This window comes from Lipotes vexillifer, unplaced genomic scaffold, assembly GCF_000442215.2.
Source record: "Lipotes vexillifer unplaced genomic scaffold, Lipotes_vexillifer_v1.1 scaffold1136, whole genome shotgun sequence".
Taxonomy (NCBI): Eukaryota; Metazoa; Chordata; class Mammalia; order Artiodactyla; family Lipotidae; genus Lipotes; species Lipotes vexillifer.
In genome coordinates this window covers 107173-126132 of record NW_006769631.1, presented here as the reverse complement: position 1 = coordinate 126132, position 18960 = coordinate 107173, and the positions used below count along the sequence as shown (strand labels likewise).

At 40.0% G+C, this 18960-nt stretch overlaps 3 protein-coding genes across 3 annotated transcripts in view; 1 reads left to right on the top strand and 2 right to left on the bottom strand.

Annotated features, from left to right (window-relative positions):
• The window catches only part of NKTR (natural killer cell triggering receptor), a 45593-nt gene extending 32280 nt beyond the window's left edge, over positions 1-13313 (bottom strand). Inside the window, exon 1 of the mRNA XM_007445688.1 lies at positions 13256-13313. Coding sequence (XP_007445750.1) covers positions 13256-13313 — 58 coding nt within the window. The remainder of the gene's footprint in view (positions 1-13255) is intronic.
• The window catches only part of SEC22C (SEC22 homolog C, vesicle trafficking protein), a 33156-nt gene continuing 27434 nt past the window's right edge, over positions 13239-18960 (top strand). Inside the window, exon 1 of the mRNA XM_007445692.1 lies at positions 13239-13360. The gene's annotated coding sequence lies outside the window, so the exon portion shown is untranslated. The remainder of the gene's footprint in view (positions 13361-18960) is intronic.
• SS18L2 (SS18 like 2) overlaps positions 17765-18960 on the bottom strand; it is a 2697-nt gene continuing 1501 nt past the window's right edge. The window contains exon 3 of the mRNA XM_007445689.1: positions 17765-17852. Coding sequence (XP_007445751.1) covers positions 17765-17852 — 88 coding nt within the window. The remainder of the gene's footprint in view (positions 17853-18960) is intronic.

Below are 18960 nucleotides of genomic sequence, written 5' to 3'. Positions count from 1 at the left end.
AAGAGCCTGCAATGAAGACACTGTGCGCCGCAACGGAAGATCCCATGTGCCTCAACGAAGATCCCGAGTGCCACAACTAAGACCCGACGCAGCCAAGGGAAAAAAAATACTCTTGATAATAGTTGTCTGATTTATGTTTGAACCCCTCCAGTGATAAGAACATCATATCATAAGATAGTCATTCTGGGCAGTACTGTTAGAAGAAAGTTCTGTCCTCTACATCAGCTTTTTACCTTTGTGAAAAAACTGTTTACAGACAACTTCCTGAACTGCCACTCACAACTAAAACTCACATTCTATTCCCGGGAGAGTATAAAGAGAATAGGTATGGTTCCTAAAAACTAACCAACAAACAAACTACTACAATAAACAGGAAATGAGAAGGAGCAAGTCTGAAAATTCAATTTAACTATGCCAATAGAGAAGTGTTTCACAAACCTTTTGGTCTCAAGACTCCTTTATACTATTTTTTCTTTCTATCTTAAAAATTTTAATTTTTTTAGTTTATTTAATTTAATTTTTAATTTTTCTTATTTTTATTTTTTTGGCTGCATTGGGCCTTCGTTGCTGCGCATGGGCTTTCTCTAGTTGTGGAGAGCGGGGGCTACGCTTTGTTGCGGCACATGGGCTTCTCACTGTGGTGGCTTCGCTTGTCGTGGAGCACAGGCTTTAGGCACGTGGGTTTCAGTAGTTGTAGCACGCGAGCTCAGTAGTTGTGGCACATGGCTTAGTTGCTCCACGGCATGTGGGAATTTCCTGGACCAGGGATCGAACCTGTGTTCCCTGCGTTGGCAGGCGGATTCTTAACCACTGCACCACCAGGGAAGTCCTCCTTTAAACTCTTAAAAATGATTAAGCTTTGAAAATGTGGTTATATTTATTGCTATTTACGGTATTATAAATTAAAACTCAGAAACTTTCAAAAAACAAGAATATACAAGCACACATTCCATCAGCTGTCAGAGTGGTGACATCATCACATATTGTGTAATCTCTGGAAAACTCGACTTGTGAATGAGAGTGCAAGAGGCAAATTACATTATTCTAAAAATGGTTTTGACTCTGCATACCTCCCGAAAGTGTCTCAATAAAATAAGAAATGGAATTTTGATTTATAATCACTTTCTTGAGTTCCCTTTCCCTTTATTCTACAAAATCTTTTCCATTATGAACATCTGTATATACTCAAGGAGACTTGTGGAATAAATCAAAATTAACTGTGGACCAAGCATAAGTCATTTTCAGTACAGACACAGAGTGATTTACTGTGTATCACTATGATTTTAATTTATTCCTGGCCATGTCAGTCAGTTCCTCTGAGGACAAAACAAAAGCTACTGCGTAAGAGACAATCTTAAAGGATAAAAAGTGGGAGATGGAATCATACAAGGAGACTTTCCCAAGTCAACAGTGCCAAATGGAGTGCTGGAACCAAATTTTAAAGCAATTTCAAAACCTTCTAGCTGATCTTGATATCTAAAGGAATGAAGAAAAAGGTAAGGAAAGAAAGCAAAAAGGAGGACAGCAATGTATCTAAAATCATTTCAGAATTTTAAAAACTGCATGTAATATCAATAATATTAAATACTACTCTTTGTATTTACCTGGAAATATTTTACCAGTGTGATAAAAGTATTTCCATCACTCTTCATAAATCCCTAAGAAATGGCTGGCTAGGTGGGTGTCAAGTTCAAAATCATCTAGCTTTGCAAACTAGAACATACTTAGATCTTTGGAATCCCTTTAAGATAGTTAATTTTCAGAATAAAAGATATAATCAAAACAACTGAAACTTCGCCTTTTCTTTTAGGACTATAGTAATAGTAACTTCAATATCAAGGGTTTTTTTTAAAATTAATTAATTAATTAATTAGTTGCACCGGGTCTTAGTTGCAGCAGGCGGGCTCCTTAGTTGCAGCATGTGGGCTGCTTAGTTGTGGCATGTGAACTCTTAGTTGCATGTGGGATCTAGTTCCCTGACCAGGGATTGATCCCGGGCCCCCCGCATTGGGAGCACAGAGTCTTATCCACTGCGCCACCAGGGAAGTCCCTCAAGGGTTTTTTAAAAAAATCTTTAATGCCTCCAAGTGAAAACTGATGAAAGTTTCAAATATTTTTAGTTTCTCCTTTACAGATGATTAGTAATTATGAACACTCTAGTGATACAATACATATGAAAACAGTTAAATGTGATTATATTTCCAGGTCTAATATTCAGAGAGGGATATCTAACTACAATGATTTTTTTAAAAAATGCTCACCTCTAATATCTTACCCTCTAACCTGATGAAGAAAAGAAATTTCTATTGACCTCTCATTCTCATGGGGCAGGGGTTAGAGCAGAGGTTTTGTCTTTTCCATGGCACTGTGTTTTTAAGAGCAAGAGAAAAAAACTGAACAAAACCAAATTGTTTTGGGCTCAATACCATGGTGCAAGGTTAAAAACCTGCTAAAGGCTCTAAAGTGAATGATGTACATATCAGAACTGTAAAATATCATACTGGACATCTAGTTCATCCACCAACGTCAGAATTTCCTTTGCAACAACACTGACAGATGAACACCAACAAAGGTAGAAAAATAACAGAAAAGCACTGGGACTCAAACAGGGGTAGGAGGTGAGAATTAGAAAAGGAACAGCCATCTTATGTTTAGAAAGGTAGAAAAGGAAAAAAATCTTTGTATATTTCACTTGGCGTTTTGAGGCAAAGAAAAAAAAGGAAAAAGACGGTGCTAAGAAGTGAACTTTCTTCTCTCAAAGTCCCCATAAAAATCCATATGAATTTTCTTTCATGACCTTTCAACCAGGCCTGGTGTTATTACTGGGATTCTCTGGGCCCTACTTCTAAAAAAATAAGGAGAAAAAGGGGTGGGGGAGAACACTGTTGCTTACAGAAATGGAAACAAGCCTTTTCCCTAAAATTGAACATGAGCTCAGTGCTTGAGCTCATGCTCATGCATGTGCACTAATTAAAGCAACTGAAAAAAAAGTGTGTCAGATACTGTGCTAGGTTCTTTACAAATACAGGCAGCTCTGCAATAACGACAGAACCGAAAGAAACATTGCATTATCCAAAAAATCACATATAAAGACAACTGTTTCCATGGGACAATAGGGGTTGGGGACAAGGGAATTTCAGGTCATAGTAAAAATGATATTTTTCCTTAAGAGTATCAATAATAAAGGCATGTTTTTAGTTATAAGAATATGTTATAAAACTTAAACATCATTGAGGAAATCCTACAACTGATCGCACCTCACTCTGGCCTTTCTCAGCACTGTCATTAGCATAATCCTTCTTGCGGTCTTTCAAATTACTATTAGGACAACAAGAATAACTCAGAATAGCAGTGCTGTTCACAGTTCTTCTCATCCGTGTCACTAGTTCCCCACCTTGTTATCTAATTGTGTCACAACACAAACGGTATTGCTCCTTAATTAATCTATCCATTAGAATAAATTCATTTTACAAAAACACGATCTGTAAGACAGGTGGTTGTATTATTTAATTACTTCCCAAGAACCTTATTATGCAGGCACTATTGCACTGAAGTCCTATTAATTTATGAGTGTATAAAAAGGGGAGAAATCATTTAAATACTGCAGACCACTGCATCCAGTCACTGTATTCATGAGCTTATGACCCAGGGTGTGCTTGAGATGGGAGATTCATTTCTCCTGTTCCCTCAGTACAAATCAGATCTCATATGCTCGTTCTATCTCAAAGTATAAGCTATCTTGAGTGTGAGTCTAAAGTTTAAAGGGTAATTTTGAATACAAGCAAATTTCACTGTACTGCTATCTTTAGAACCACAATAACAAAACTCTATAGTATTTCCATTTACAAAGAGGTCAAGTGGCTTGTCCAAGGTCATAAGCAGTACTCAAACATTTGTCTTCCTCTTTACTTAAAACTTATTTCTCAGTTTCAGTTCCAAATACTTTACAATGTTTACTAAGAATACATTTAAAAAAAATAAATTTATTTATTTATTTTTGGCTGTGTTGGGTCTTTGTTGCTGCGTGCGGGCTTTCTCTAGTTGCAGCGAACAGGGGTTAGTTACTCTTCGTTGCAGTGCGTGGGCTTCTCGTTGTGGTGGCTTCTTTTGTTGTGGAGCACCGGCTTGAGGCGCACGGGCTTCAGTAGTTGTGGCTCACGGGCTCTAGCGCGCAGGCTCAGTAGTTGTGGCGCATGGGCTTAGTTGCTCTGTGGCATGTGGGATCTTCCCGGACCAGGGCTTGAACCCATGTCCCCTGCATTGGCAGGTGGATTCTTAACCACTGTGCCACCAGGGAAGCCCTACTAAGAATACATTTTTTATTCAGTTTCTTCAATTCACGTGAACCTTGAGCAGTAAAGTTAAAACATCCATTTCAATGATATCCCCATTTTATCTATTTTGATAACTTGCCAGGGTTTTATAATATTGCTCTGAGGCCCACATAAAGCAAAATTCTAAAGTCAAGCATTCCTTTAAAGAAACACTTTGGAAAACCAACTTTAAGCCTCTGACAAATATGAAATAAGCAATGTTCTATTTAAAAAGGGAAGGCGGGGGACTTCCCTGGTGGCACAGTGGTTAAGAATCCACCTGCCATTGCAGGGAACACGGGTTCAAACCCTGGTCCGGTAAGATCCCACCTGCTGCAGAGCAACTAAGCCCATGCGCCACAACTACTGAGCCTGTGCTCTAGAGCCCGTGAGCCACAACTACTGAAGCCCGTGTGCCTCAAACCGGTGCTCCACAACAAAAGAAGCCACCACAATGAGAAGCCCACACACTGCAACGAAGAGTAGCCCCCGTTCGATGCAACTAGAGAAAGCCCGCCTGCAGCAACAAAGACCCAATGCAGCCAAAAGCAAATAAATCAATAAATTTTAAAAAATAAAAAGGGAAGGGGCTGTATTCCTGTAAAATGTCAATGTCATAGAGACCAAAAAAAAAAAGGCTATGAAAAAGAAGGATAAAGAGACATGACAGCTGAATATAATATCTGATGCCAGACTGGATTTTGTATTAGAGGGGAAAAATGTTATAATTGACTTTTTAGGCTAACTGACAAAAATGGAATACAGAGACAGTAGATTAAAGTATTGTATCAATGTAAATTTATGAAGTTGGTGACTGCATTGTGGTTATGTAAGAGAATATCCCTATTGTTTTCTTTCTTAAAATTTTTTTTAATGTTTCTTAAGACTCTTTTAATGAATATCCCTATTCTTAACAAATATACACAAGTATTTAGGAGTAAAGAGCCATGATGTGGATGAACTGCAAATGGTTCAGAAAAAATTGTGTGTGTAGAGACAGAAAGAGAGAGATTAATAGAGCAAATGGTACAAAATGTAAATAGATTAATCTGGGTAAAGAATAGATGGGCATTCTTTTTCCTATTTTTATTTTTCAACTTCTTATAAATGTGAAATTATATGCAAACAAAAAGTTTAAAACATCTGCAGATAAAGCCCAATGCTTGAGTTCTATGAAAGCATGTGTCTATAAGAGCAGTTCTCAAACTTTTTGGTCTCAGAATCTCTCTATACTCTAAGCAATTCCTGAGAACCTTAAAGACTTTTTAATATGGATTATTTTAAATAATTTACATTTTCAAATATGAACAAAAAATTTAATGAGTGTCATTGCTTTACATTTTTGCAAATCTCATTAATGTCTAGTGTAACAGAAGATAGTTAGATTTTCCTATCTGCTTCTGCATTCAATCTGTTGTGTCATCATATGCCATGCAACCTTTGGAAAACCCTACTGGATACAAACGGAATGGGAGTGAAAAAAATGGGGGTTTGACTCCTCCTGGCCTCATGACACCATCTCGCGGTTTGAAAACAAAAGGTCTACACCATTATACTACTATAATGTAGTATATTACAGCTATAATTTATTTTAAAATACCTTACATAGACATTCTCATGTAAAGTAATCAGATGAGTTTTAAAACTATACCTTAGGCCTCTAAGAAAGAAACACCCTTCAGGGGTGATAAATCAAAGGCCATACTCCAGAGGTGGCTTCTAATACTGCTTTTGCTATCTTTATTTCTAATCAAACAGAGGCCTTGTAATTAGCAAGATGAATGTTAGAAATGGCTTCTTATTGGTAAATTAGTGATGTTTGGAACATACAGACTGAATAAAAACATTTGGAGATAATCCATACCCTTCCATTAACAGGACATATAAATCTGGAGTCACCCTTTGGAGTGGAACCTAAGGCTGGGTCCACCAAAAAGGTCCTGGGTCTAGTCAAGATTTTGGAGGATTCTGGTGCAGAACACTAAAAGACTCGCAGGGCAATTTTTAAGACCAGAAATCTTTCACATAAAGAGTGCCTGGAGCACTGAAAAGGACAGAACTGGGACTTCATCAAACTTACAGAACTGGTTATATGACTTACTTGTGTGCGTACTTGCTTGCCAACGTCTACATGTGGCAAATGAGACTTGCTTTCACCGTGCCCTGGTAGCAAGGTTGTGACAAAGGCAATCTACAGCCATCACCTAACTTATCAGTGACTCCCCGATATACTCTAAAAAGAACTTAATAGCCATTCTTAACTGAACTGGCTTAAATCAGTTTGCAATAGATATCTAAAACCTGGTCCCCTGGGCTCCAGTACTCCATTTCTTGATACAAGATCTGAATAAGGCAAGTAAAAGGCAAGTTTCTGAGGCACCAAAGAAGGAAAAACAAGATTCCTGTTTCATGTCTGCCCTGGAAGGTACTCAGTTTAACCAACCACTAACAACCATTGAGAGAAGTAACATTTAACCAAAGAAGGGTGGGCCTACCTGTCAGAAAAATAAAGTTGTCAATGAAAATTTCATATCTATACTTCCAAACTGGGTATCATATTTCACACAAAAAGCTACTACTTTCAGAAACCATGAATTTACTTGTAAAGACAATGAAAAAGGATTGGCTAATTTCTACCAGTTAGGACCTTTAAAAAATTTATAAGGAATTCTAGGTTCAGTCAAGATGGAGTAAATAGACCCCGCCCTATCTTTCTTATTGAATACACCTAAACAACCTTGGAGAGAAAGCAAGGAACAATTACCTAAGGACTGAAAAATAATGGTAGTAGGCATTGGGGAAGGACATCAGAACACAAAAGCCCACCAAATTGGCAATGAATTTTGTTTTTGTTTTGCCTCCCATATCTCTTGGCCTGGAATCAAAAGCAATCTGAAACCTGGAACTGCCTACTGGGTACAGAGAGAAAGAGCTCTAAGAAAAGCCCTCTATTTCTAGAAAGGGGGCCCCAACAGATCAGAGTAAATAGGGGATATCTCATTTTTTGGTGTATTTTTTCCATACTCTCTTGTCTCAGCTCCTAAGGAATTCTGCAGTGGCAGCAGCAGTGACAGCAGTGGTGACTGGGCAAGCATATAAAACTCCAAGGGAGGGGAACCCTTCTCTCTGACTAGAGGAACCGTGGTCCCAAGAGCTTAGGAAGAATCCCTGTTGCATTTTACTCTCTATCCTGTTGCCACTTACCCTCAGAGACAGACACAGTCATGGGAAGCACATGGCAGAACAGGGAAACTAAAACCCTTGCTTTCTAGCCAGATGACCAAAAAAGGGAGTCCCTAAGGGCCAGAATGTGTTGGGGAGATCTCAAAAAAGAGGGAGCTCAAAAAACAATCCCATTAAGTTGTACATGAATTTGTGAGCTTATCCATGAACTATGCATGGATCTGACACTAAACAGCAGAAGGTGGGTGGGAACTTGCAGGCTGAACCTAACTGGGTTGACTGTTTGCTATAACATCATCATCATCAACAACACAAGTCCATATTCTCCCCAGGATTTAAACTAGATCTAGGGTCATATAACATAACATACAAAATGTCCAGGATACAATCCAGCATTTATCGACATTTAAAGAACCTAGAAAATCTCGTATCTCATAAGGGAAAAGAAGACAATCAAAGACAGCCACTCTGTGATGATACAGATGTTTAAATTATTAGACAAAGACTTTAAAGCAGCCATTACAACCGTACTCCACTAAGTACGGACAAACACTCTTAAAATGGCTGGAAAAATAGAAAGCTACAAGCAAAACCAAAAGGAAGTTTTAAAATGAAAAAGTATAATAACCAAAATTAAAGATTCACTGGGTGGGCTCAACAGGAGGACAGAGATGACAGAGGAAAAAGTGAACTCAGAAAAAAAAAAGTGAACTCGAAGACCAGTTAATAGAAATTATCCAATCTGAAAAACAGAAAAAAGATGGAAAAAATAAATAAACAGAGCCTCAGGGACCTGTGGTGTAGTATCAAACCTCTGATATTTGTGTCATCAAAGTCCCAGAAAGAGAGGAAATAGTGTTGGATAGAAAACATATTTGAAGAAATAGCAGCTGAAAACTCCCTAAATTTGGCAAAAGACAGACACAGATTCAAAAAGATCAGCAAACCCCAAAGAAAATAAACACAAAGAAATTCACACTACAATAAACTGCTGAAATCTAAAGACAAGAAATGTTGAAAGTAGCCAGACAAGAACAATACATTTACATCTGGGGGAGCAACAGTTCGAATCACTATAGATTTCTTATCAGAAACCATATAGACCAGAGGGGAGTGGAACATTTTTCAAGTGTTAAAAGAAAATAACTATTAACCCAAAATTCTATATATACTGAAAATATTTTTTAAGAATAAAAGCAAAATAAAATTTGCAGTTGAAGGAAAAGAGAATTTGCTGCCAGAAGTTCTGCTCTAAAGAAATACTTAAAGCAAATTCTTCATGTGGAAGGGAAATGTTACCAGAGGAACTTCAGACTTCAAAAAGAAACAAACAGTAACAGAAAGGGTAATGATAAGAGTATTTTTTTTCTCCTCTTAAGTTCTTTAAAATATGTGTGACATTTGAAAGCCAGTTTTCAGTGTCTGCAGATGTAATACCTAGGACAAGTACAACATAAGGTGAGAGGTAAAGGATGCTATATGTGGGATGGTTTTAACAGTTCTCTTGAAGTGGTAAAATATTAATTCTAAGTACACTGTAAAGAGCCAAGCATACATACTGTAATCTCTAGAGTAATCACTAAAAAAACTATACAGAGATATCTTTAAAAATTCAACAGAAAATTTAAAAAATACGAATTCAAATAATCCAAAAGGCAAAAAAGAGAACAGAATAAAAACAGAGGAAGTAAAAACAATTATTAAAGTGACAAACCCAAACATAACAATTATATTAAGTGTAAATAGTCTAAATATACTGATTAAAAGACAGAGAATGTGAAAATGGATTAAAAACCAAGACCCATCGATTTGCTATCTCCAAGAAACCCACTTTAAATATAACGATATAAGTAGGTTAAAAGTAGAAAATGATGGCTTCCCTGGTAGTGCAGCAGTTAAGAATCTGCCTACCAATGCAGGGGACACAGGTTCGAGCTCTGGTCCGGGAAGACCCCACATGCCATGGAGCAACTAAGCCTGTGCACCACAACTACTAAGCCCGCATGCCACAACCACTGAAGCCTATGCACCTAGAGCCCATGCTCCACAACAAGAGAAGCCACCACAATGAGAAGCCCGCGCACCGCTACGAAGAGTAGCCCCAACTCGCTGCAACCAGAGAAAGCCCGCACCCAGCAACAAAGACCCAACTCAGCCATAAATAAATAAATAAAAAGTAGAAAATGACATACCATGTAAACACTAATAAAAAGCTGCAGTAGCTGTATTCACAATGGACAAAGTAGACTGTGGAGCAAGGAAAATTACCAGGAATAAAAAGGGTCATTACATAATGATAAGTGAGTTAATTCATTAAGAAGACATAACAATCCTGGGACTTCCCTGGTGGCCCAGTGGGTAAGACTCTGTGCTCCCAATGCAGGGGACCCGGGTTCGATCCCTGATCAGGGAACTAGATCCCGCAGGCATGCTGCAACTAAGAGTTTGCCTGCTGCAACGAGGATCTCATGTGCTGCAAGTAAGACCCGGCACAGCCAAAATAAATAAATAAATAAATATTAAATTAAAAAAAGAAAAAGACATAATCCTAAATGTGTAAGCATCCACCTAACAAAAGAGCTTCAAAGTAAATGGAGCAAAACCAAACAGAACTGAAAGGAGAAATAAACTCACGATTATAACTAGAGATTTCAACACTCCTCTCTTGGTAATCAATAAAAGAAGAATACAGGAAATCATCCAGGATACAGATGAACTGAACAACACTATTAACCATCTGGATCTAAATGACATTTACAGAACACTCTACACAAAAACTGCACAATATATATTCTTTTCAAGTGTACCTGGGAAATTCACCAAAATAGAACATATCAAACCTTAATAAATTTTAAAAAGCTGAGATCATACAAAGTATGTTCCCTGACCATAATGCAATTAAACTAGAAATCATTATTAGACAGACAACTGTAAAATATCCCAGTATTTAGAAAGTAAAACACTTCTAAATAATTCATGAGTCAAAGACTAAGCTGCAAGGGAAATTAGAAAATATTTTGAACTGAAAGAGAATGAGCAATACATCAAAATTTGTGCGGTACACAAAATTTGTGGGGTCCTTCACAGAGGTAAATTTATAGCATTAAATACTAATACTTGACAAGAAAGGTCACAAGTCAACAATCCAAGTTTCTGCTTTAAGAAACTAGAAAAAGAGTAAAATAAAGCCAAAGCAAGCATCAGAAAAAAAGAGCAGATATCAATGAAATTGAAAGCAGAAAACAAAACAAACAAAATTAATGAAACGAAAATCTGGTTCTTTGAAATTGACAGTAAAATTGATAAACATCTAGCCAAACTGGCCAAAGAAAAAAAGACAACAGGCACAAATTATCAATATAAGGAATAAAGGCAATACCCACTATAGATCCCACAGACACAAAATTAAGGAATGATGTTGTTTGACAACTTAGATTAAATGGACCAATTGCTTAAAAGCTACCAACTACCAAAACTCACTCAAGGAGAAATCACAGCATGAAGCGTTCTGTAACTATACTCAAATAATTTAAAGACATTTTCTCTTTTAATATATATTTGCATTCATCTGGTGGCTTTACAATTCAAAAGTCTAATTCACATGTTTGCTAAAAAAATATACAAATTTCCACTGATAGTAACGCAAAAGAATACACACTGTGTTGTATTCAACTCAGTTTTTATCAGTACTTCTTGATATCTCATTAATGTGGATAGTATGTCCACTCTTAAAGGATCTCTGCTCATCAAAGTAAATCAAAGGTATTACTTTATACTGATATTTATATCAAGTGAATTATTAACTATAGCAGAAGAGCATTACTTGAATAAGTACTCAATGACATACATACTAATGTTTAAATCCTGCAAAGCAGGACACCTCATTTCAAACAACTGAAGTGATCCTTAAAAGTTGTGTAAAAATCAAGTATCTACTACTTACATGATATACTGAAAAGTACAGAAAAGTGCTAGAGGAGTATTATATATGAGACTGAACCATATGAAATTGCCAATTATCAAGTGGTTCAACCTAGAACAATGTAAGCATTCCTTGTTTTCTATATGATTCAGTGTTCTCAAGAGTTCTAGTCACTTCTACCAGAAAGGTATTACAGTGTTGGGGACTGAAGTTCATTTTACATTTACCAAACGTATCCTGGAGATGTTTCATGACGAAAGTCATTTGCAAAACTAGGATATGAACGTATATACGAGGAAAGGAGTACTGTACTTTACGTGGCTAGAGAAACTTTGTTTGACCTCCACTTTCCAGGAGTCTGCTATTATTAACTCTTAAAAAAAAATAAGCCCTGTTATTCAAAACGTGGATTCACTGTAGAGTAAGGATTAAGATCCACAAGGCTCAAGGTATGAAAAAGAGAGAATGCAACAAAATTACTAAGATCACATCATTCCTTTGCTCAAAACCCTTCAATATCTTATCTCACTGAGTCAAAGTTCTGTTCTCACTATGGCCTTTATCCATTTCCTGCTACTCACCTGCCTCCTTTACTCCAGCCCCCGTGGGCTTTTCTTGCTGTTCCTCAAACTTGCAGGTACACTCTTCTCCTCAGGGCCTTTGTACTAACTACTCCCTCTACCAGGAATGCTCTTCTCAAAGATATCCACACGACTCACCTCCTCACCTCCTTCGGGTCTGCTTAAATGTCATCTTCTCAAAATCGCCTTTTCTGACCGACCTATTAAAACAGTATCCCTAGGGACTTCTCTGGTGGCGCTCCCAATGCAGGGGGCCAGGGTTCAATCCCTGGTCCGGGAACTAGATCCCCCATGCATGCCACAACTAAGGAGCCCACCTGCTGCAACTAAGATCCAACACAACCAAATAAATAAGTAAATAAAATAAATAAAATAAAACAGTACCTCTACTACAAGACAAAAAATTTTTTTTTGGTTTATTGTCTGCCTTTCTCCAATAGAATATAAACTACAAGAGAGGCCTTTGTTTAATGCATTATTATATCCTCAGAGTCTAGAACAGCAGCACCTAGAATCTGCTGAACAAGATTGGCACAAAGACTGTATATATGCCTCCAATTAAAACTTCCCGCACAGATACTAAAAAAGAGGTAAGAAAACAGTTTGGAACCCCATGCGCTCTGTAACTTAGAACGAAACAACTACCCTCTAGAAGAAAATATTTTATTTTCAACAAAATATACTAACAAATGGCTGGATTCCCTAAAAACAAAACATTAATGCTAAGCGCACACATGCTGCAAGTCTGTTGGTACTGAATGCTTTGGTTTATCACCCAAGACTTGTGCTAAGTCATTTTCCTACGAACCAAGAAATTCTGGCTAAAGATACTTAAGAAAAAATAAAAGCGGGGTTAACCTATTAATGCTGTACAAGGATTAGGAAATACAGAATATACGAGTCCAAAGCTCACGGTACAGAATGAGAGACCAGAAATCGAAATTGGGAGTGTTTGCCCCCTAGAGACACCGAGAGAGACAAAGTCCACAAAGGACTGCACCCCTTTTCTTGGCGCTAGGCGTGGCATGAACACTCATTCCGGGGGTGCATGGAGTTTGGGACTGTGAGGCCTGTTTATTATTGGAGTGGTGTATCCGGGCCACACTCCTCTGCACACTTTCGCTCAGGAGAAAACAGAGTGCCGACTGCGCCTACCAGCTCCCAAAAAGGCTTGGGGGAGGGGTGATAAAGGTAGACCCCTCCCCTTCCCCAAGGCAAGCCCAGGGCCCGCAGGGCTCCCCAGTGTCCCGGCTCACCCGGCTCCCGGTTGATCTCGATGTCGAAGTGACACTGCGGCCGGTCCTGCGCCCCCATCGCGACCGAGGCGGCGGCAAGAGCTGGGAGAGACGGGGAGGAAAGCGGTCAGGGCGCGGGGCTAGGGCGGAGCCCGCGCCTCAGTCACCTCCCGCTGGCCTGGTGCGACAGCGCCCGAGGCCGAGACCAACTCCCTCTCACCCCAGGCCTCCCGGCCCCCATGGAGCGCGCACACACATGCAGGCTAGCTCTTCACCTGGCTGGCCTCCAGCCTGAGCTGCTCCCCGTGAGCAAAGAAGAAACCGTTGCCACCACGGCCGAAGCCCAACGCCACTAAGAGACCACCACCCCCGCCCCCTGGCCCGGCCTCCCAGTGCCACGCTAAACCCCGCGAGAGTCGGGACAAATACCGCGAGAGTACGGTCTCGAAGGCGGTGGGTAACCGAAGGGGGTGCGCTTACGTGGGCGTGCCTTGGAGCTCGAAGAGCCTCCAGCCCCGGCGCTCCTATTCCTGAGCTGGCCCTGTTTTGCCCCGCCCCTTTCCCCCCGTGTAAGTTGGAATCGGTCGCCCAATCTGGGAGACCCGGACGCGCCTGTGCTCTCTACGTTCTGTGGTCCTTACTCAATGGCTGTGTCTACGTATTTACAGATACCGGGCGGCTTCCCTGTTTCAGAATCTGTGAAACAGTTGGGAGAATGAGGTTGTTGAGGTTTAGTAGAGCGACAGAGCTTTGGTTTTCATTTTCTCAAGGAGTAGTTATGGCATTATCCCGTTAGACCATTTGTCTCACTTAAAAGGCCTATAGGCTGAACTGTGCGTTCGTCCGCGCTTTGGGTCCAGCGTCACTGGTATAGTTGTATTCAGGGCCGCTCTCCCTCTTTTGTGAAGTGCCAATTCAAGACCTTTGCCTTTATTTTAATCGCGTTCTTCGTCTTATAGAATGCAAGGGTCCTGGATACTAACATGTTGTTAGATGATATATGTATGTTCTGAATACAACTCTCTTGTTAGGTTTATGTAAGTGCGAATATTTTCTCCCAATCTGCGTCTTGTCTTTTGTTTTGAAAGTGGCTTGTGCAAAGCAGTTTTTAATTTTTGATTAAATCACTTGATCAGTTTTTTCTTTTATGGCTTGTGCTTCTTTGTGTAGGAAATCTCTGCCTACCCCAACCTCCAGAAGATTTCCTCCTACGTTTTCTTTTAGAAGTTTTGTAGCCCAACCTTACACCATAGGTGTAAGTCTATGATCTATTAGAATTTGTGGATGTGGGGTCAGGTAGAAGTTGAGGTTCATTTCTTTTCCCCATAGGTCTATACAGTAGTTCCACCACCATTTGTTGAAAAGACTTTTATCCATTGAATTACCTTGGCTTTGTGACCACATATGTGCGATTCTATTTCTGGACTCTATTTGTTACACTGACGTATCTTTAGGCTGGGGCCACACTGTTGGGTTGTAGCTGTTGTTTTCCATTATTTTCTTAAAATTGTAAAATATACATAAAATTATCTTTTAACTGTTTTTAAGCTTACAGTTCAGAGGCTGTTAACTACATTCACATTGTTGTGCAACCATCACCACCATCTATCCATACGACAATTTTCATCTTGTAAAACTAAAACTTTGGGGACTTCCCTGGTGGCGTGGTGGTTAAGAATCCAGCTGCCAATGCAGAGGACACAGGTTCGATCCCTGGTCCGGGAAGATCCCACATGCCGCGGAGCAACTAAGCCCGTGCACCACTCCTACTGAGCCTGCGCTCTAGAGCCTGCGAGCCACAACTACTGAGCCTGCATGCCACAACTCCTGAAGCCCGTGTGCCACAATTACTGGAGCTTGAGCACCTAGAGTCCGTGCTCTACAACAAGAGAAGCTACCGCAATGAGAAGATGGCACACCGCAAGGAAGAGTAGCCCCCGCTCGCTGCAACTAGAGAAAGCCCGTGTGCAGCAATGAAGACCCAAAGCAGCCAAAAATAAATAAATAAATAAAAAATTAAAAAAAAAACTAAACTAAAACTTGTTATCAATTAAACAATAACTCCTCATTCTCCCCTCTACCCAGGATCTGGAAGCCACTCTCTACTTTGTTTTTGTTTTACTTTATTGTGGTAAGAACACAACATGAGATCCACCCTCATTTTAAAAAAATTTTTGGCCATGTCATGCAGCATGTGGGATCTTAGTTCCCCAACCAGGGATCGAACCCACACCCTGTGCAGTGGACGTGCAGAGTCTTAACCACTAGATGGCCAGGTAAGTCCCGAGATCCACCCTCTTAACAGATTTTTAAGTGTTCAAGCTGTCTAATAAAGGGGGGCAGCTGCCATCCCACTCCAGCTCATGGTTGCCACATGGATCTGTAAGCCAGCATTGCTAGAAAGCCAGGCTTTTATAGGAAATCCTCTTGTTTTTAAAATATTAGCAACTAATTCAAAACTAAATACATTGCACAGCACCCACCATATCTGCTGATCAGATTAGGCCCATGAGCAGCCTACTTGGCCTGGAGTATGAGCACAAACCACATGAACAGTAGAGGAGGGAGGAGACCAATGATGGGTCAGAACCCTACAGATGGCAGAATGGGTGGGGGAGCAGGCTCCCTTCCAGACTTGAGAAGGCCTAGAAAGGGCCAGAGCCTTCAGCTAACACACAAAGCCAACACACTTGGATGTTTACCATGTGCCCAGCTCTCAACTGCATTATCTCCAACTCACAACGTCAGGAGGCGGATACTACTTTCATTATCCCCATTTTAGAGCTGAGGAAACAGAGCTTTCAGAGGTTGTGTTAGATCTGGGACTCAAAATGAGGTCTCTCTTCACTGTTTACATGTTATAGCCTCCCTGGGTTGCAACCCTTGACTCCAACAAAAGGTTTTAATTTGGGGTTCACAAGAATCTCTTTGCCTCATTTAACAGATAAGTCTCAAAGAGGGAAAGTTCTTTATAGAACAAAGCTAATAGAGGCAAAAAGAACAATAAAATAGAAAATCACCATTATATAATCCCTGAGGAAGTAACAGATCAAAGCTGGGTAGATCATAATTTAAGTGAAAGGCTATCAGGAACTTGATAATAAATCAGATTAAGTTATTTCCTGATGTGATGTGAAAGCAAGCACTTCCTATGATGTTTCTTGCCAAAAATATTAGAACCTGAGTCTGAATGAGCCTCTCTACCAGTTTATAGGAAAAGTGGGCGATTAGTGGGACAGATATAATGACACCACAGGGATACAACAGAAATGTGAAAAATTTTAGAGCAAATGACCTAGTTTTTCCAACAAATGGCAAAGAAAAGAAAAGGGAACTGTTAAGTATTTTTAGAGACTTAAGGGACATCAACAAAATGCAGGGTGTAAATCTTGTTTGGATCCTGATTCAGACACATCAACAAAAACACATTTTGTGGGAACAAAAGAAAATTGAACATCGTGGAATTCAGGGCATGCTACTCCAAAATATGGCACCTGGGCATATTGAATATTTCAAGCTGAAGGAATCTGAGAAATGGCAGATGCTGGAAGGACTCTCAGACCTTCTCCCATGAAACACGTCATGAGACCCTCATATTAGAAGTGTCCTCCCTACATCCAGAGGGACACAGATTTTGAACAAAAAGGCCTTACTAAGTTCCCTCCAGTTTACTACACCTAGCTCATAACCTTATGTCCTATCACATTTTTCCATGACTTTCTACTTTTCATCAAACTTACTATAAAAACACTCAGGTTTAACTGCTTCTTTGGGTCTTCATTTCCTTATGAAGGCTCCCATGTCATATAAAACATATTAAATAAATTTGTATGATTTTATTAATCTGTCTTTTGTTATAGAGGCCTAGCCAAGAACGTTAAAAGGATAGAAAGAAAAAGATATTCTTCCTCCCCTATCACATCTTCTATTAGTAGATGATGTTAGATAATAATTAAGAATTACAATTAATTGTGTTAGCAATGATAATGGTGTTGTCACATATATTTTTAAGTCTTCACACTTTTTCTCGAAAACCAGATGGAAGACTTATTACATGAAAATTTCTATACCTCATCAGTTTTTTGTGGAAAGGCAAGCTTTATTTCAAAGCAACCTGAAAAGAGCAGTCAGGGGGTCCACAACCACAAACTGGTAGGAGGGAACACACAGATACATGTCCATTGGCAGGGTCTCAGTCGGGAGTCTCGCCCAACACCTGCTCAGTTTCCTCCTCAGGTGGAAACTGAAAAGGTGGACTCGAAGATGGCCCTGATGTCCAAACACACTTATTTCAGGAAGGAGGACACCTGGAGTGAACTTAATTGAGCGAATCCGCTTCATTATTAAAATAAATATTTATTCTCTCTGAGGATACGGTTAATTTAGTAGCTTTCTTTGCATTTTCACATTTTTAAAAGAGCTACAGAGGTTTCATTCACCTTCAAAGCAGGTGAGTTGGTAAGGATCCTGCCTCCATTTCCTAGGAAATAGATTACATTTGATTACTCCTCACAACAGCCAACTGGAAGATTATTCCATCGCTTTTGAAGCACTGGTTGGGTTGGCATCTGCGATGGTGGCCAAATAAATGAGATTTCTGTGTAACACATGCTGGTACCTATGGGTAAAAAACAGGTAAAAATTAGACGTTTGCTTTTACTGAACATGAACAAAAAACTGGAAAAGAATTTATCCACCCTAGTGAATGGCTCATCCACTGACTGGATCACTCAGTGCTGTCAACCTTCTTATTTAACATATTGAAGGAAAATATAACCAGAATCTTACCTGTTCTCACTTCTCACTTCCATAGCTACCTCTCTAGGCCAAGCCACTATCACTTCTTGCTTGGACTACTGGAGCAGTCTCCTAACCTGTCTCCCTGCTCTACCTTTGCACCCCAACTCTAATTATCCGCATAGCAGCCTGAGTGATCACTGTACAATTTAGGTCAAGACCATGTCATACCTCTGTTCAAAACCCTCCAAAGGCTCCCATCTCATTATGAGTAAAGCTAAGCCCTTATGGCCTATAAGGCCCTATATGATCAGGGCCTCTAGTTACCCTCTCTGATCTCATCTCCTACCACTTTCCCTTTACTCACCGAGTTCTGGCCAGAGTGGCCTCCTTGCTATGACTTGAAGATATCCAGCACACTCTAGCCTGGGGGCTTTTCCACCTGATACTCTCTCTGATTCACGTATCTGCATAGCTGCTCCCCCACCTAAGGCGTCTACTCAAATGTCACATCAAAGATACCTGGTATAAAGTAGTGCTCTTCCCCCCACTTACTCTGCTTTATTCTTATTTGAAGTGCTTATTAGTATGTGCCTAATTATATGATTCTACAGTCTAGAAGGTAAGTTCCATGAAAGCAGAGCTGATATCTGTTTTGGTACTGATTCCCCAGTGGCTGAAACAGTGCCTGGTACTCAGTATTACTTATAAAATATCTTGAACAGGGAATTCCCTGGCAGTCCAGTGTTAGGACTTGATGCTTCCGGTGCAGGGGGCACGGTTTTGATCCCTGGTCGGGGAACTGAGATTCCCGCATGCCACACAGCGCGCCCCCCACCAAAATTTTTTTTTTTTTTTTGCGATACGCGGGCCTCTCACTGTCGTGGCCTCTTCCGTTGTGGAGCACAGCCTCCGGACACGCAGGCTCAGCGGCCATGGCTCACGGGCCCCGCCACCCCGCGGCATGTGGGATCTTCCCGGACCTCGGG